This window comes from Syngnathus typhle, linkage group LG3 (genome assembly GCF_033458585.1).
Source record: "Syngnathus typhle isolate RoL2023-S1 ecotype Sweden linkage group LG3, RoL_Styp_1.0, whole genome shotgun sequence".
NCBI classification, from domain to species: domain Eukaryota; kingdom Metazoa; phylum Chordata; class Actinopteri; order Syngnathiformes; family Syngnathidae; genus Syngnathus; species Syngnathus typhle.
This window is the reverse complement of record NC_083740.1, coordinates 13235960-13255689: the sequence shown is the minus strand read 5'-3', so window position 1 is coordinate 13255689 and position 19730 is coordinate 13235960. Positions and strand designations below refer to the sequence as shown.

The 19730-nt window shown below is 44.0% G+C and overlaps 2 protein-coding genes across 2 annotated transcripts in view; one reads left to right on the top strand and one right to left on the bottom strand.

The window, feature by feature from the left end:
- The first annotated feature begins 10217 nt into the window (after window positions 1-10217).
- Window positions 10218-11091, top strand: LOC133151096 (uncharacterized protein K02A2.6-like). The gene is made up of 2 exons (XM_061273847.1): window positions 10218-10905; window positions 11069-11091. The coding sequence occupies exons 1-2, from the start codon at window positions 10233-10235 to the stop codon at window positions 11089-11091; spliced, it is 696 nt and encodes a 231-aa protein (XP_061129831.1). The 5' UTR covers window positions 10218-10232.
- Window positions 11092-15540: 4449 nt separating this feature from the next.
- The window catches only part of LOC133151094 (multidrug and toxin extrusion protein 1-like), a 31697-nt gene continuing 27507 nt past the window's right edge, over window positions 15541-19730 (bottom strand). Inside the window, exons 10-16 of the mRNA XM_061273846.1 lie at window positions 19380-19488; window positions 19043-19118; window positions 18864-18933; window positions 18658-18790; window positions 18470-18564; window positions 17848-17898; window positions 15541-15627 (exon numbers count right to left, since the gene is read on the bottom strand). Of these exons, the coding sequence (XP_061129830.1) occupies window positions 15541-15627; window positions 17848-17898; window positions 18470-18564; window positions 18658-18790; window positions 18864-18933; window positions 19043-19118; window positions 19380-19488 (621 nt within the window). The remainder of the gene's footprint in view (window positions 15628-17847; window positions 17899-18469; window positions 18565-18657; window positions 18791-18863; window positions 18934-19042; window positions 19119-19379; window positions 19489-19730) is intronic.

Below are 19730 nucleotides of genomic sequence, written 5' to 3'. Positions count from 1 at the left end.
AAAGTCTGATAAAATTTACGGCTTGCAGCAGACCGCAATTGGCAGAGCGGAGGAGTGCGGAGCCGATAGAAATTGGAAAACGTGGAAAAAGAGGCCTCAGGGGGTTTAATTTTGGTATACCATGTAAGAAAAGTAATTTGTGTGCACACTGAAGTTAAAAATCTGCAGTATAAGGGGAAATGCAAAGCGCTCTTAGGGGAAACAAAGACAAGAAGTGCAAAGGGCTTGTTTGTAAGTGCACCTGCGCACGGTAAGAAGACACAGAATGACCAAACCGCATGAAAGCGGTTAGTGAGAAGCTACATGAGAGATGGATTCGAATCCCTTTGTCTGTGTTCTATGTTCGTGCGTAACGTCTGTGAAGTTTCTGTCAGTTGTCGTTCGTCTGAGCTGTGTGCGCGCTTGGTGTATGGGGTGCGCGTGCGTGCGGATGCGTGTGAGTGTGTGAGCTCTGCGTGCGCGCGGTGTGTATTGAGCGGGCGTGCGTGCGCGCGGATGGGTGTGTGCATGTGCGGTTGTGTGCGCGCTCGGTGTGTGTGCGTCAGAGAATGTCGCAAGAAAGGAGGGGGCCCTGGGTGCTCCAAGGCGCGGAATGGTGCTACATCGGCAAAGGTAGGGGCCGGCGAGTCGCGCGGGCCTGGCCAGCCCGTGGCGTCAACATTGATACGCTGACCCCCCCCCCCCCCCCCCCCCCCCCTTGTCCGAGGGCGCTGTGCCGAGGAGCCCGCAAAGGCGAGGCTCCACCCTAGTTGCCATGGAGGACTGGAGAAGGACCGCTTTAAGGAGCATCGAAGCCAGAAAAGAACAATGCTTGGAGGAGTTAGAATGGAGCGTGGAATCAAGAGAGCAAGAGGATCTAGAGCAGGGGTCTCAAACTCGCGGCCCGCGGGCCAATTGCGGCCCTCAGGACAATGTTTTGCGGCCCCCTGCCTGAAATAAAATCTTTGTGTTAATGCGGCCCGCGCATTTTTTCTCACATGCATCTGGGGGTTTTATATTTTTAACACCTGTGGGCTCCCGTAGCTCAGGCTTGTGACAACAGAATTAGCGATTGGTCATCTGACCAAGATGGCGGCCGCATTTCTCGCCGCGCAGCATCCCCAGCGGGGTCTACCCTTTTATTATGTCTATGATTGCGAACGCGCGGCAATGTGACCGGATGCGGAAGCGCCGAAAAACACCGAAACTGAAACGCGACAGTGACATCAAGTACAACTAAATAATATTACAAAAGCCCCAAACATGTCTTGTTCAAAGCCTGCAGTGAAGAGAAAGGTTGGTGATGAGCACAGACAATTTCAAGAGAAGTGGGAAGTGCAATATTTCTTTGTTGAGCACAGGGGCATCCCGACGTGTCTTATTTGCACAGAGAAAGTTGCAGTGCACAAAGAATACAACTTGAGACGTCATTACACAACTAGACATGCTGAGGAGTATGAGAAATGCCAGGGAGATGAGAGAGCCAACCGGGTTGTTAATGTTAAAACAGGTCTACTGAGGCAACAGGATTTCTTTAAGAAAGCAACCAAAGAGAATGATGCAGCAGTCGAAGCTAGCTATGTTGTTAGCGAGATGATTGCTAAAGCAGGAAAGCCATTCACAGAAGGTGAATTTGTCAAAAACTGCATATTACAGGCTGCAAGTATTGTCTGTCCAGAAAAACAAAGTCAGTTTAGCAACATCAGCCTTTCTGCCAACACTGTGGCAGAGCGCATTACTGATCTGTCAAGTGACGTTTATGATCAACTGTGTGAAAAAGCAAAATGTTTCAGTGTATACTCAGTCGCTCTTGATGAGACCACAGACATCACCGACACTGCCCAGCTTGCCATCTATGTCCGTGGTGTTGATGACAATTTTGAAGTCATAGAGGAGCTGCTCTCAGTTATTCCAATGCATGGCCAGACCACCGCTCAGGAGATATTTCACCAGCTATGTGATGCCATTGAGAATGCCGGTTTATCATGGAAGAGGTTTGTTGGAATAACAACTGATGGAGCGCCATCAATGACAGGGAGGAAAAATGGACTGGTGGCACTCGTTAAAAAAAAATTGGAAGAGGAGAGTGTGGAGGAGGCCATTGCTCTGCACTGCATTATCCATCAGCAGGCCCTTTGCAGCAAATGCCTGAAGTTTGACAATGTTATGTCTGTCGTTGTGAAATGTATCAACTACATCAGATCCAGGGGCTTAAAGCACAGAAGGTTCCGTGCTTTTTTAGAGGAAATGGAGTCAGAATATGGGGATGTGCTCTACTTCACCGAGGTACGTTGGCTCAGCAGGGGAAGCATATTGAAGAGATTTTTTGAGTTGAGAGCGGAAGTGAAAGACTTCATGGAGAAAGATGGGGTTGCTGTTCCCGTGCTAAGTGACCCCAAATGGCTCATGGACTTGGCTTTTCTTGTTGATATTACACATGAGCTTAATGTACTGAACAAGAAGTTGCAAGGCCAGGGGCAACTTGTCAGTGCTGCCTATGACAACGTGAGAGCATTCTCTACAAAACTCATGTTATGGAAAGCCCATCTTTCTCAGACAAACCTTTGCCATTTCCCAACATGCAAAGCACTCATTGATTCAGGCACACCATTCAGTAGTGAGAAGTATGTGGATGCCATTTTAAAGCTAGAAGAGGAATTTAAACAGAGATTTGCAGACTTCAAGACGCACAGAGCCACATTTCAAATTTTTGCAGACCCCTTCTGCTTTGATGTGCAAGATGCCCCCCCTGTGCTTCAAATGGAGCTCATTGACCTGCAGTGCAACTCTGAACTCAAAGCCAAGTTCAGGGAGGTGAGTGGGAAAGCAGACAAGCTTGGGCAATTTTTGAGAGAATTGCCCCCCAGCTTCCCTGAGCTTTCCCGAATGTTCAAGCGGATCATGTGTCTTTTTGGCAGCACATACTTGTGTGAAAAGCTCTTCTCTACCTTGAACTTCAATAAGTCCAAGTACAGGTCCAGACTAACAGATGAGCATCTTCAAGCCCTACTGAGGGTCTCGACTGCCTCCTCCCTTAAGCCAAATGTGGCTCGGCTATGCAAGAGGAAGCGCTGCCAGGTCTCTCGCAGTAAGAAGTAGGCAGAAGAAGCCATGTTCATAACAGTTTATGTTCAATGTTCCATTCATGTTCAGAAAGTTACAGGTTAAAGAGCTGTTAATACAGATATTTGAATCTGAATAATAATTACATTTCTCTAGTCAGCAACTATATTTGGTTTATTCAGTCTTCTATATCTGCTGAATTATTATTGTTATTTTATTTCTTACTGATTTTTTTTTAACTTATGAGTTGTTAATTTATTTAAATTTTCTAAGACAAAAAAGGATGAATAAACAAAGACTTTTGATAACACTGGAATGTTTTTGTAAGAGCTTTTCTTGTGAAAAACCTGCTGCGGCCCAGCCTCACCCAGAATCTACGTCCAGCGGCCCCCGGGTAAATTGAGTTTGAGACCCCTGATCTAGAGGAACAGTTGCAAAAGTTAGAGTTGAAAAAAGTGCCGTCCAAAATGCCAGGGACACCGTTTGGCCGTGAGCAAGGATCAACCCGAGCAACCACAATTCTGCCAGTGATGGTAGTGGGACAAACCCCACCCCAACAAATTTTATTGCAACCCCCGCTGACCGCTGGCCAACCACCGCTGGTGGCCATGGCAGTGCCCGTCAGTCTAGCACCCCAATGGGGGCGCAACCAAACGCACTTCTGGGGCACCAGAGTGCGTGGAGCCAGGGGAAAGGCAGGAAAGTCGAAACCCACAGGCGGCCCGGGACAGAGGTCTGACGCTTGCTATAACTGTGGCCAAGTAGGACACTGGGCCCGCAACTGCAGCATGCCCACCAGAGGAAGCTTAGGAGGGGAGTTCAGCCGCCATCCCCCAAGACCCCAGGGCCCGATGAACCCTTTCGGGGGCCCGGAACCTGGATTCTAGAGGTGCCCGGTGGGCCCAAGGGGGGATGTCAGCTGGTAGTGTCAGGTCCGGAACGAGAGCCAACAATAACAGTGAAAGTAAACAATCAACCGTTGACGGCAATGGTTGACAGCAGACCGACTTTCACTTGCGTCCGGCCTGAAGACGCTATTCATCCCCCCATGTCCGGTCATTTTGTACGGGCAATAGGGTTCGAGATTATAAAACAGCTGATCCCTTCCACAAGACCAGTACAGCTCTGCTGGAAAGATCAAATGACAAACATACCAGTTTTGGTATCGGACCGTACCCCCACTGCCCTCCTAGGCCGAGATACCCTGCGGAGATTGAACTGCACCATAAAGTGTTCTCCTGATGGTTGTGTGGTCGAGGTCCTACACGAGACGTGCCATAAGGTGCTGATGTAGTCAAAACCCAGAGACAGATAGAAAGAGGGAGTGAGAGAAGAAAGGGGGGCTAACTCGTCAATAATGAGGAGATATTGGGAGTAATTCGTTTGTCCTTTCTTTAAATCGTTTCCTGGAGTAGATGGGTTAGCAACACGAGAGATTTAGAGGTTCAACAGAAAGAGAGTTAAAAGAAAATAACATTTTTGATTTGAACAATTGCAGGCTAACAGGGGCATGAGAAAGGAGAGCTGAGAAGCGGGATCCACTTTGATCGGGCAGATTGGAAATTCACAGCACCATATTCTAAGTCGCATTTTTGAGCAAGCATGACACAGGTAATAACGCGTGAGAGATCAAAACATAGATCAGGGCTAGTTGTGGGACGCAGACCTCTGAGTTAATTTTGAATAATGATACTGAAGACACAATGTACTGTCCCATTAAATTGGAACTATAGACAAAACCTAGCTCGACAATAGGATGAGTTGCAGGACTTACAATATAAAGACGACATTGCTGTTACTAGGAGAATTCGACTTTTGGTAAACAAACGTTACTAGTGAATGGAGGGCAGCAGCTACATTTGGAGATAGTCTTACAAGTTTGATGTCCCAGTCTGTCACTCTCAGTGCCAGGATCCCTGAAAACTCGATCCCGAGATTCCGCCTGCAGCCGTGGACGACTACAAAACGGTGCCTGGCTTTGAGGCACCTTTGACCTTTGGCAAAGACAAAGAAAGACTGTTGTTGTGCTTGGAGGGGGCAAGTACACTCCGGGGAAAAGACGACATCCTCGGGGACGAGAAAAGACAGTGAGAAGTGGAGGAACAATGGACTCATTCGAGAGTGATGGATGTGTTGGCTCTGAAGCAACAACAAAAGAACACCATCTTGAGAGGGTGAGGTGCGGCAAAAGATATGGACTTGAAATGTCAGACGGCCAAATCGCACTCCTTGCCGTGGCGGTGCTAAACTTCGTGGGGCTTGGGGTAGAGTGGACAGGAGCTTCATTGTGCACTGGGTTTGACAGAACTGAGGAGATTTGATAAAAATTTGAATAATGCGTAGAGCTACAGAGAGAAGCATCATGGTCAGAGATTGAACAGAGTTGAATAAAACAAATAGGCTAAAACGGTGAGAAACAAGAGCGAGATCTGATGTTTTGGCTCACCACACATAAGTAGAAATCGAGTTAGATAGATTTTAGAACGGGACATCTAGACTAAAGTGGATTCAGTCAAGAGGAAGCTAGGACGCTCGAGGTACCTGCTCAATACGATAGAAGTTTGTTGCGCCATAGTGGAGGTTGGGTAGTCCTAAAGTTGGATCCGTTAAATTTTTGACTTTCACACATTCATGCATAGGAGTCGCACAAGGCCACAGGTAACAAGATAATGACTGAGATAGGGCTCAAATTCAACTGCACCCACACGGCAATGTAGAAGCAGGAGAGCGGAGTAAGGGATTATATGCTAAACAGTCCGCTGTAGGGTTACCAATAGGAGATTCTGCCAAAAGAACTACTAAGAGGTGGAGGCGAAGATAATAGGAGGACATAGATATTCGAAGGTTTGATAAGGGACAACTCCATTGTCAGAGATCAGATTAGAGCAAGTAGGAACGGGAGTATTTTGGCATTTTAACAGGAATTGACAGCGAGGGAGATTGAGGATAGAAGATCTGGACAGCAATGACGTAAATTACATTAAAAACTGCTCATTCGAGGGAGAAGGCTCGGCGCTCCCTGTGTGGAGCTGCAGCTTTGCAGAAGGGGCGCAGACCGCGCGAGTGAGTGGATGAAAGGAGTGGTGATAGGCGACCACAAGGAAGTAGGGAGAGGTGTTGGATGGTGTGACAGGCAGAGGTTTTAGGAAGAAGAAGAAAGAAAAAAAAAAGGGGGGGAGTGAAACTCGCCAAGAGGGGCAATAAAGAGAAGCAGACTGAGAAACAGTTTTGAGCAAGACAACGGGAAAAAAGGGGGAGAGCCAAATGATGACGTAAAAAGCCAGAGAGAATAGTCTGACCCATCTTTATTGAATTTAATTAAGATAAGTAATAGAGATCGAGTTTGTAGGACCAATCTGAGGTTATGGAGGCTCCCTCAAAACGCCGGCCCCACAGTTAGTCCCTCAGATAGACATATATGACAATTTTTTATGAATCTGACGGGCGAGTTTATGGAAAATTTAATTGGAGATTTTACAATAGGTCATGTTGACGAGTATGTCCGAATGTGAAGAGTCACTACGTATTAGGAGTCAATATTTGCCTACACACTAACACACTAACTTTGCTTGGTTTGGGGGGAGAGCTGAGTGATAGAGACGGATGAGTGTGTCTGTGAGTGTGTGGATGGGTGAGTGCGCATGTGATCATCTACGGCTGTGTGTGCGCAGTATGATTGGCCAGAGAGGTCTGAAGTTGGGGTGATGTGTTTGCCATTGAGGATAACATTCCTCTCACCTGAAGGGGTGGTACAGATCGGAGGGACTGGAACTGGTAAGTGATGAGTTCTGATCGGAACCACGGTTCAATGATCAATCAGGGGCACCATCGACAACCAAACGGTTCAATGGAGAAGGCCCGTTTCAGTGATATGGTCAGACAAGACAGAACTAGTATTGGACATCAAGACTTTGGACGATTTGACGTGTGACGACCTTGAGCTCACCCGACGGGGTGACGGACTAGGTGGACAGTGACCAAATGTTTGACGCTTGAGCTTGCTTGCGACATGAGCGAGCTCTGCTATGTTTTTCTGTGTGACTTGATTTTTTGCAGCAGCAGCAACGGCCGCCAGCCAAGGAGCGGATTGCGCGTTGCTGGCGTAACTTGCTTTCGTTCTTGCAGGTTGTCGATTGCGTTCGTGGAACGTTTGTGTTGAATTTACAAGAATATGTTAACCCTTGCCCTTTTGGTTTTTATAATGAACTTGTTGATTACATGGTTTTCAGGACAGGATCCCCGAGCGCCAGGATTCATTTTATGACTGTTTATGTTTTGATACTTGATGTCTGTTTTTGTGTGTACAAATGTCCGCTGTCAGCAGGGCTATAAGCTCACTGACAGGAGTGCGCTGATTTTTGTGTGTGTTGCCGAGTGTGTGGTGGACAGTCAAGTTTCAGAGACTTGGGGTGACGGTCCCGGGGCCCAGATGGAAGCTAGAGGTTCCGTGGGCCCAGCTACAATGAGTGTGGTGATGAGAGGGGACGCTTTGCAGGTTCCTTTTGATACGTAATGACACATTGGGTGAATGTGTCAAAAGGGGGGAGTGGTAAAACAGAAAGGGGTGAGTAGGTTGCAATTTGTAATTGTGATATACAAAGTTTTTTTCCAAATTCACTTGTTTTTAAGCTTTAACAGGACACGCCAGAATTCAACTAGCAGTGACGGAAGGAGCGGAAGAAGCATCTTGAAAGAAAGGGAGTTAACGGGGGACAACAGCCTGGAATGGATGCGAAGCGTGGTAACAATTTAGTGACAATAAGGTTTAAGGTTTTTCAATGACAAAGTACGAAGGACAAATCATACAATGATTAGGGAGTGGACAGTGGCACAGTACACGACAAAAGTTTGGAAGGTCATTGAATGTCAGAGGACGACGGGGCCAGAGACAAGGAAGGGGGAAATTTCTGAACGCGTGACTGCATTAAAGCTGCTATTACAGGGCAAATGTTTAATTATACATTTTAGGACGAGTAGTTTGCATAACGAATACGGAGAGGATTTGAGTGGCTGTACCGTTTTGGAAAGATTACGTGAGCGTTGTTTCAGAATGATAACTGGTTTGAACAGTGAGGTGGCTCAAACATAAGGCGCGGATACATAAAGGTACAGATCTAGGAAACTACAGTATTGTGAGGGATACCGGTTTGAGAATGCTACGCATCTTTAAACTGAAGAAGGAATTTGGGGGTGACAAATAGTATTTGGACGGGAAAAAGAGCGGCTGAAGTGACATGACTGACGGGGCTTCAGAAAGATGACAGTGTGATCGAGACAGTGACATCTGTGACAGGAAAGGCTACCAGGACCAGGTAGAAGTTACATTGTGACTGGGGGGATCTGGCAACGCTGTCGGCACGACGAGAAATGAGGGGAATGAGTCCTGGAGTGCTTGCTTGTTTGTTTGCTTGTTTGTTTGTTTGTTTGTTTGTTTGTTTGTTTGTTTGTTTGTTTCAGGGACCGCGTGGGCCTCTGGGAACGAGGGGTAGGTGTCGGGAGCCCTCGGGCGTTCTGATGAGATTTCGATGAGACGATTGGCACAGCTTTCTCCTCGTTGCCCCATCACCGCCAAATAATTATTTGAGGGGGCTGGAAACACTGGAGCTATCGGGTTGTGTTGCCCTGCCAGCGGTGGCCGTCGGGGCCGGAAGGACGTCCGGCCTGGGCTGCTACCTTTGACATTATGACTCCACATGTTCGCACTGTTAAAGTCACTCGATACAGACAGTAGCTTTAGCTTGTCATAGGTCGCCTGGCTGCAGACCGGGGCCTTGCACGGGATTCAACGGCCATCATAAGCAACAGGAGGACACTGAACGGACAGCCGGCCCGGGACAGTGCCGTCTACTACTAGTGCTATTTCCCACTGACGGCTCAGTGGACTGGATTTCATATCTGCACGTACTTGTGCATGCAAGGGGGGCAGCGCAACGACGGGTTTAATGTTCTTGCATGCTTTGACGATTCGTTTTTATATACCTCACTGTGTTACCTCGTTGTTTTTTGCCATGTGATTTACTTTATTATGTGACCTCATTTGCTTACCCCGTGGCATGTTTACGATACGACGTTGCATGTTGAGCGATCTGTATTTGAGGGTCATGGTTCTGCTTGTTGCTGTGTTTAGGGCTCATGCTACGCTTTGTGAAATGTGGTGTGTGCCGGAGCTCCCTTCACCTGACTCTCGCCAGGTGAGAGGCGGTTCCGGGGGTGTAGAATGGGCCTCCCTCTTTTTCCTCGTCATTAGATTGGCGGGGGTTTTTCGACGGCGGTCCGGCAACTTTTTGGGGCTTCTAACGGGCCACAGCAAACTTTTCCTCTCCAAATTGATGGCGTTGGTGATATATTACCGAAGGGGGGTGTGCGGACGGCGTCAATCAGTTAATGGGGTTGGGGGATTCGATCTTGGTCAAATGTGGTTCCTGAGAGGCCTCAGATTGCTGTCAGGGAGGAATTTGCTATTAAATTAGGTTGAGCTTTCCTAGTTAATGTAACCTTAAATAGCATGCCTTGAGCATGATTTAGGATGAGACAAATAGGTCCAAATTGTAGACGAAAACCATAAAATGGTTGGGGGAAGGTTTTTGGATGTACCGATGTCTTTTCGTGTTGCCGTTGTTGCCGTTGGTGCCCCGGCAGGGGGGAATATGTAGTGTATTATTATTATGATATCATGCAATGTTCATCTCACTAGTAAGCCTAAGTATGACCGGGTCATGTTCGGGTCAGGTTCGTGTGGGATTGTTTGGGGCTTGGTCCAGGAAGGTAGACTCATTGGCGCCAGACACATCTGGCTTCCATTAACAACTGCTAAGATACACAGGATGTAGAGATGGGGGGGCAACGGCGGGGTCATAGGTCAGCCAACAGCCCCATCTGGGCGCTCCCGCGTGGAGGGAAGCGCAAGGGTATAAGGTTTAGGACGAGAGTAGACAAAGGGACTCGACATCTTGGCTAGGGCGCGAGACACTTCTCTCTGACATCGGTTGAATAAAATCTTTCCCCAATCAGCCATGTGTGACTGAAGTTTTCCTTCCCCAAGCCAGCCACTTTTTCACCATCTTGTTTGGAAGACCAGCTGACCATCGAAGAGAATTCACCACACTTTCCACCAGAGAAAATTGGAGCTCGGTGTTAGAGATGGCTGCGTTCTCTGGGGAGCTCGAGTGGTCATCCCTGGAAGAGATAGGATGTTAGAAATGTTACATCAAACTCACACAGGAATGACTAAAATGAAAGGTTTGGCAAGATCATACATGTGGTGGCCTGGAATGGATCAGGATGTAGAGAGAACGGTTCGAGCATGTCACGAATGTCAGGCACATCAAAAAGCGCCTGCTTCTGCTCCTCTACACCCGTGGGAATGGCCTGAATCACCATGGTCAAGGATTCATGTGGACTATGCAGGACCTTTTCTAGGAGAAATGTTTCTCGTAATTGTGGATGCACATTCAAAGTGGTTGGATGTTTACCCTACAAAAACATGCAGATCCTTAGTCACAATCGAGAAACTCAGACAGAGCTTCAGTTATTTTGGAATACCAAAAATGCTGGTGTCCGACAATGGAACTTGCTTCACAAGTGCTGAGTTTGAAGCGTTCATGAAGCAAAATGGTATCAGTCATGTGAGATCCGCTCCTTTTCACCCATCCTCAAATGGACTCGCAGAGAGACCAGTTCAAACTTTTAAAGAGGGGATGAAGAAGATGAAAGAAGGGACAATACAAACAAGGTTATCAAGATTCTTGTTTAGCTACCGGATCACACCTCACGCAACAACAGGCTTATCACCTGCCGAACTCATGATGTCACGCAGACTAAGGTCCGCCCTGGATTTGGTTGTTCCGGATATGAAAACCAAAGTGCAACAAAAGCAACTTAAACAGAAAGAAAATCATGACACACGGAGTAAACAGAGAGGGTTTACGTCAGGAGAGGACGTACTCATCAGGAACTATTCCTATGGACCGAAATGGATTCCTGGTGTTATCCAAAACACTTCAGGGCCGCTTTCCTATACCGTTAGTGTTGGTACTGGTCAAGTTGTGAAAAGGCATGTAGATCAAGTAAGAGCAAGATTATCCAATCTCGAGACAAAGGTTGAGAAGGAGAAAAGCTTAGTATTTTTTCCAGAGACTATTGCAAAGATTCCACTACCGGAAATAAATAAACCACAGATGTTAGAACTGAGTTGTAATTCAGAGAAGGTGTCAGAGTTACTACCTGCTACCAATACCCAGGATGAAAAGGTTGTACCACCACAGACAGAGTTGAGACGTTCTAGTAGAGAGAGACATACCCCTGTTCACCTCAAAGACTTTGTTCCTTAAAGTAGAATGTTATTAGAAAAAAAAAGAAAAAAAAAGTCATACTGAGTTACATTAAGTAATTTTTCTGTTTATGTTTTATTGAGTGTATAACACATGTTTTTGCTTAAATGTGGGGGAGATGTGGTGTATTGATTTGGTAATGTTGGTTGGTATAAGTATTATTTCAGTGCTTATTTTCTGCCAATGTGATACTTCTACTTTTACCCAGTAGGGGGCGCACTCGCCTTAGAGTTGACTACTGAGGATTGATGTTAGACAGAAGAAGTTGTACAAGAGAAATATGTGCTTGTACTGTGTGTGCCGTCCTATTAAAAAGTCCTCTAAACTTGGAGAGTGTGCGTGTCATTACGGCCACGATATAACACGAACAAAGCAATTAAGTGTTGCCTGACGACTGCATATAGGCAGGCATACACATATCATAAGAAAACAGATGGATATAAAACTCCAACTGCGCATACAATATGTTGTACTGTGTTATTTGTACTGAAAAAATAAATAAAAATAGGGCACAACCATTAAGAAAATAGCCAATGGCCTCAGATAAAGTAATTGGAGGATAACAAAGGAGAGAGTGTGGATATTTTGAGAGATGGATTGCAGTGATTACTCACTGCACGGGTGCATTCCAGCTACGAAGACTCAACATGTCGTTGCAACATGGTTCAGTGGCAAACCCCCTGAAGATGTATAGATATATGGTACACTGTCAGGCTGAATGCAAAGCAAGGGAATAGATTAAAATAAAAAATGCAGAATCAGGTGGTTGCGTTCACCGCAATGAACACTGGAATAGTACTGGAATGCAGGTCTATGGGTATGGTGGAAGTTACAGACTAAACAGACCAGCAAGTAGGTGGCAGGGGAGGATAAAAAGACACCAGTGGTACATATCAGGGCAGGGCCATCAGCCACAGCTGCAAGAGAAACCTTGGAGAAAATTCAAGAATCAAAACTCAATGAGGGAAAGAGCTTGCTGGTGCCAGATGAAATTAACGAGAAATAGCAGAGAGTAGAAATTGCTGATCTGATGACAAACATGACATAAATGAAAACGTTACCCCGACAGGATCTAATTTATAAGGGATTTTGTTTAGATTAGGATTTTGCTTCAGCAACCAGCAAAGATGCTAGACACTTTAAACTATCAGCTAATTAATCGCCTCCTTCCTTTCATTTGGTCTGGTGGTCATGATGGTGGTAACGCTGCCACAACATGCATCGACATCTTTGTTGACCCCAATCGGACCATCTGAATTTGTTCATTTTGTGTACCCTCCACCTGCAGGAAACGTGTTCTTCCCCAAATATTTACTAAACGTTAAAACTACAAAAGTCAGTTTTTTTATATTCATAATTCAATGTTTTGGGGGAAAATCCTTGACAACCCCTGATAATGGCTCCACAAGGGTGCACACGTTTCCTATACAAACACAAATGAACTGATTTACAAATCATGCCAGTAGAAAACAATTTTTTGTCCCAAGGGTAAGAAGTAAAAGTTCATGCTCGCTTCACTTGAATGATTACAACCTGACAAAAAGTCAAGGTACAGAGAATAATGTGCTGATAAAAGGAGCCATATTCAAATCTGCAAAATTCAAAACTGCTACTCTTCACAATGCAGAGTTCAATCAAACAGCAAGCAAAGGCAATGAAAATAGGAAAAAGCAATGTTGACAATGTACTGAATCAACAGACTCTTTGCAGGCTTTCCAGACAAAACAGGTCCGTTTACAACACACTTGAAAGAATGGGGGTCAAATCTAGGTCAAGGTGGAAATTATTATTGCAGCGGTGCTGAATGAAGTCAGAGGGATTTATTGTTTCAGATTCTTTGATTTCAGTCCAGCCCTTTGCCCTGTTTAGACTGACTTTTGCGTAAACAATTTCCCCTGAGCAAAACAAATAAATACACGAGTAAAGGAGGCAGAGAAAAACAGTCTACAGATTTTTGTCTAAAAATGATTTGATCCAGAATATTGGATGTGGCAACTGTGGATCATTCTTGGTATCAACATGACTCAAAGCAGTGTGCATGTGGGTGTGAATGGTTGTTCGTCTCCATATGTGCCCTGCGACAATTTCAGGGTGTAATCTGCCTTTCGCCCCATATCAGTTGGGATAGGCTCCAGCGCCTCTGGCACCCCTGAACAGGATAGGCAGTGTTATAAATGAAATGAAAATGGATGAATGAATTTCAATTAGTAAACGGTGAAGAGTACCCTGAGAAAAGCCACACTAGTAAGAGCAAAGCATGAAAACTCCATATAGGAGGGCTTCAGATTTGATGCCAGAACCTTTTGACAATGAGGCCGACTAGCTTACCACTACTACAAATTTTGTGCATTATTTCGTTGAGGATTAACCGAACCTAATGCCCTATTGAAGTTATTTTTTTATTTTTTATTTATTCATTCACAAAAAATCTGCTGTTTACTTATTTACTTGTTTATTTGTTTACTTACCCTAATTCTGCTGCTAAATACATGTAAAGTGACGCTTCAGTCCGTTGACTATTGTCAATACTGCTCTAATGCTTTGATTTCTGTAATAGATTGACCTTGAAGTATGTGAATGCAACAAACATTTTGATATGTTAAGTCATTTGTGAGTGTTTGTCAAATTGAAAGTTGGTTTATGTTGCCATGTTTACTCTGAATCGTATTCCTTAACCTTCACATGTTCGGCAGCAGGTGCGCTTAGAGTCACCCACACGGCCCATGTACCCTGACTTAATGTGTTTGGCGTGTTGCTGCGTAATTAAATAGCTTTGATAAGGTCACTGCAACTATTATTGTTGTTCCCAGTAAGGATAGGGTCTGAGTGGCATTGTGAACACATTCTGATTCTGTGGATTTATTTCATCTTGGTGATATGTGCCCGTTGAGAAACCTCTACTAAAACTCTATGACACATGCTGATTGTAGTTCTTTGTCAGTTATCTACCTTCCAAATGATGACCTCGAATTGGAAAGGGATTAATTGATCATTTGTAAATAATTGGTAAATTGGTTGGTTTCCTTGTGTGGCATTGACACATTTTTCATGGATCTTCATTTGAGTTGAGATGAAGCTGTGTACATCTATGTTCTTAAAAAAATATTGAGTGTACCTGTTGATGGCCACGTCCACAACAGCAAAAATCGTAACTTTTTTCACGTACACCACAAAATTTCCACTTGGAGTAACTTAGGGTTGAGTTTCTTGACCAAAGGCACGTCAACATTGCTCATTCAGAGCTGAGATTCAAACCAGCGACCCTTCAGTTACTAGACCGGCTGTAGCAAGTGAGCCAACATCTTAAATTTTACCGTTTTCAAGTGACTCAAGAATGAATTAGCTCAGTTAGTCCATCTATGCCATAGGTGTCAAACTCAAGGCCCGGGGGGCAGATGTGGCCCACTGCATCATTTTCTGTGGCCCGCGAAGACAAACTGCATTGAATTTATGTCGTACTAAAATTGCAAATTGTTTTAACTTTTAAAAAAAGTTTCCACTCGTCTGATTTGAAAAAACATATTTGTCAGTTTGTTTTGTAGCTTATACTGTATATAATATGAGGCGTTCATTTATTTGGGTTGACCGTTATTATGGCCCTCCGAGGGAAACGATGACTACAATGTGGCCCGCGACAAAAATGAGCTTGACACCCCTGATCTATGGCATTTCCTACTTAAATTGATGGAAATGGCAGTAATGCTGTATAGTAAGTACTTTGAATGGAAGCAGTGAAAGAACACTTTGTCTTTCATTTGGAGAACCAATTACATTTTTAGCAGTTCACTTTTGAGGGAGGGCAGACAATATACAAGAGAAAAACAAGAACTGACAACGTTAGTGTAGGACATGACACAGAAGAGAATATACTGCTAGTGTTACAACAAAATATGTGCAGTACAAGTATTATGTTGCCTTTTTGGCATGAAGAATGCATGCACTTCAGTAGAGCATATCTGAATACAATCCAAATGCTTCAATGTGCACAGGTTTAAAACGGTGAACTGATAACAACATGGAGCTTGTTAAAAAGCCATAAACAGTAAACCCAATTTTGTTGCCGAGACTCACTTCAATCCTCAGACACGGAAGTGCCTGGCGATAATTCCGGCTGCCAAGATGGCAAGACAGATAAGTAAAATTAAGCCACGCTTCAAAAGCAGTTGTTTCAGTGTGGTGACTGCAGTTTCATGCTGGTCTGGAATCTGTTGGTCCTCTGCAGTACTCTCACATCTGGGTGAAGGAGCAGGAACCACTGCAGTAGAGTCTAGAAACGAATTAAAAGCGTGATGTATTGACTGATGGGCAAATAATATCACAATAATGTAGCTTCTCATCCAAGTATGTTGCACTTATTGGCAGTTTTGACAAATTTGACCTCCAAATCACTGTATCCACTTTCACGTTGTCTAAACCATGCATTCAAAAGTTTGAGGTCACTTATATGTGAATGATATTAATGATCATAATTATAATAATTAATATCATTTATTGCCCAGTTGTCTTACTGATGTTTTTGATGTTACTGATATCTGTTGTTAAAACCAGAGAACCATCAGTATGTGCATGTTCAAGCCAAGTATATTACGTACCGTTTTTTTCCGTGTATAGTGCGCAAAATTTAACTAATTTATTGTCCTAAAATCTGGGGTGCGCATTATACATGGGTACAAAAAAAAAAAAAAAAAAAAATTTTTTTTTTTAATTTTTTTATTTTTTTTTTTAAGTCCCAATGATCGTCACACACGCAGGGAGGCAATGGGTCCCATTTTTATAGTCTTTGGTATGGTCTTAACTAGGCTGGATGTAATTTTTTTTGTTGGCGTTGATTTCTCCGACTGCCCGTAAACGCACCACCGCGCTTCGTGCGCGCACGGGACAGCAAACGAGCAGGTGATCGAGCAAGCGTCTGATACGAGAGCATTGCGGTCGCATGGAGCGTGTTTGAAGTGAACAGCAGAGAAGAAAGGAACAAGGCAAAGTGTTGTGAAATAAAATGCACAGAACGAATGCGCAAGACACGTCAGCTATATAAAGAGCGAGAGTTGTTTTCTTCCTATTAGTTTCAATTCACAGTTTAATTAGCAGTTTCAATCAGCAAATAACAAAATGCGTATTACAGGTAATATTTTATTTCACAGCACTTTGCCTTGTTCATTTGGTCTCTGCTGTTCATCCTAAAACACAAAGGCGCTCTTTAAGCAATGCGACAGTGAGCGCCCGGCGCGCTGCGGTTGCGCGACCGCACCAAATTAAGCTCCCTGCGCAGTGCGCACTGAGGTCCACTTAAATTTTAGAAAGTACATCAGGACTTTAAAAATATCTTCTAAATTTCAGCGACGGCTCTGTCACAATAATCGACCAGCCCGGTGCAGTTGGGCGGTCGGCGGCGCGCTACGGTTGAGCGTTTTCTCGCGCGCTCTCTCTCTCGCTCTCTCGCTCTCGCACACACGCAAACCGGATATCATACGGAGGCCGCCATTACAGATGCGCAGAACGGATGAGCAAGACACGTCAGCTATATAAAGAGCGAGAGTTCAGTTCTCTACCTAAATCCGTATTACAGGTAATATTTTATTTAACACTTTGCCTTGTTCCTTTCTTCTCTGCTGTTCACTTCAAACACGCTCCATGCGCACGGAGCGCGGTGGTGCGTTTACGGGCAGTCGGAGAAATCAACGCCAACAAAAAAAAATACATCCAGCCTAGTTAAGACCATACCAAAGACTATAAAAATGGGACCCATTGCCTCCCTGCGTGTGTGACGATCATTGGGACTTAAAAAAAAAAAAATTAAATCTTTTTTAAAAAAAAATTCATAAAAATTGGGTGCGTATTATACATGGGTACAAGCTTTTTTCCAGCATCAGCATGCCATTTTTAGGGGTGCGTACTATACATGGGGGCGCACTATACACGGAAAAAAACGGTAATTGCAACATGGTGATAATCTGCATTATTCTAAACGTGGTCTTGCCTGGCTCGCAGACTACCATTTCCACAGTGTCTTCAACCTTGACCTGAACACCTGCTCTCCTTTGAGCCTGACCAGTACTCTCACATCTGGGTGAAGGAGCAGGAACCGCTGCAGTAGAGTCTAGAAACGAATTAAAAGCGTGATGTATTGACTGATGGGCAAATAATATCACAATAATGTAACTTCTCATCCAAGTATGTTGCACTTACTGGCAGTTTTGACAAATTTGACCTCCAAATCACTGTATCCACTTTCATGTTGTCTAAACCATGCATTCAAAAGTTTGAGGTCACTTATAAATGATATTAATGATCATAATTATAATTAATATCATTTATTGCCCAGTTGTCTTACTGAGGTTTTTGGTGTTACTGATATCTGTTGTTAAAACCAGAGAACCATCAGTATGTGCATGTTCAAGCCAAGTATATTACGTAATTGCAACATGGTGATAATCTGCATTATTCTAAACGTGGTCTTGCCTGGCTCGCAGTCTACCATTTCCACAGTGGCTTCAACCTTGACCTGAACACCTGCTCTCCTTTGAGCCTGACCAGTACTCTCACATCTGGGTGAAGGAGCAGGAACCACTGCAGTAGAGTCTAGAAACGAATTAAAAGCGTGATGTATTGACTGATGGGCAAATAATATCACAATAATGTAGCTTCTCATCCAAGTATGTTGCACTTACTGGCAGTTTTGACAAATTTGACCTCCAAATCACTGTATCCACTTTCATGTTGTCTAAACCATGCATTCAAAAGTTTGAGGTCACTTATAAATGATATTAATGATCATAATTATAATCATTAATATCATTTATTGCCCAGTTGTCTTACTGAGGTTTTTGATGTTACTGATATCTGTTGTTAAAACCAGAGAACCATCAGTATGTGCATGTTCAAGCCAAGTATATTACGTAATTGCAACATGGTGATAATCTGCATTATTCTAAACGTGGACTTGCCTGGCTCGCAGTCTACCATTTCCACAGTGTCTTCAACATTGTCCCGAACACCTGCTTTCCTTTGAGCCTGACCAGAGATACACAAATATGTCAAAATTAAAATCATTTAAATTGCATGCCATGTTTGTGTTTTCCAGCAAATTAGTTATTCACATCATCGGCAGCCTTTCTCCAATCAAGACGGCACAAATATGTCACGAAGGAAATGGCCCGCAGTACCACACAGATCGTAAGACCAGTCCAAAGTCCTGTTCAAGAATCAACAGAAGCAAACAGAATCTCATGAGTCACACTGTTGGGATGATTGTGTAATGTAAAACACGATTATGCTTGTTTCTTACCTACAACGCCCAATTGTGTCTTAAACAATAAAGACACACCTATTGGAAAGCCAATGAAGTAGTGTCCAACCAGGTTGGACACAGCACCGACCTTTTGTTTTCCAACTCCTCGAAAAACACCTCCACTCACAGTCTTTGATGAGAATTGCAATTAATTCTTTCAGACGTCAACATTGATCACTTTCCCATGAAATTAATTTTCTCACCGCAATAGCATGAGCAAGATGCATGACCCAAAAAACAACCATGACATCAGCAGTCCTCTTTAAAATGTTTCTGAAGGAAAGATAAAGTTGGAAAAAAACCAAAATACAATACAATGTTAATGTCAAGGTAAGCGTGTGGCAAATTTGTTATATTATCAAGTGAAGGTGAGATGACTCACGGATCTGTGGTGAAAATGTAGCCAACTACATTTCTGGATAGTGTAAGGATAAGTCCAAAACAAAGGTCGACTGCAGCTACAATGGGAAAGAGACAAACTGAATAAAATTCATGAAATGGTAACTCATCGTGATCCATGAATGTTTTTGCATTTAACCCTCTCCAAATTCATTTTACAGCATAATTTTTGGCATGGATGGCAAATCAGCTCATTTGAGGGGCCATGAGACAGATGTCATTCCACGTCACTGGCTTGTTCTCTTTTTATTGCAGTGACAACCAGTGGGCTGAATAGTTTGGCCGTAAGCTGTCTTGTTCGTCTGTGTTTTTGCCCTTACATGTACAGATGATGGAAACTTTACAAGACAACTTGGCTTGCACACTGTTTCCTTCAACAAGAGCTTTCCCTACATGGACACTAGCTGCAGTTGCCATTCCAATGGGGAACTGAAAAAGTCAAAAATGTATAGAATCAGAAACACTTTTGAGTCATTCAAAATTCCATAATGTAGATCAGAGTGGCCAACATAACGCTCTATAAAACACATGCGACTCTTTGGCTAGCTTTTTTTCTGTCAGTCGGTCAATTTTTCAATGATTAATATTTTATATATTAATATTGTGAAGCCTGGTTTCATCTGCACAGCCATCTTGGAAATTGGAAGGAAAAGAACTGAGCAGATAGCTCC

Coding starts and splice junctions, on each gene's coding strand:
- LOC133151096 (XM_061273847.1), top strand. CDS start 10,233: ATGTTAGAAATGTTACATCAAACTCACACAGGAATGACTAAAATGAAA. Junction 10,906..11,068: donor TCCGGATATGAAAACCAAAG/TGCAACAAAAGC, acceptor CTATACCGTTAG/TGTTGGTACTGGTCAAGTTG.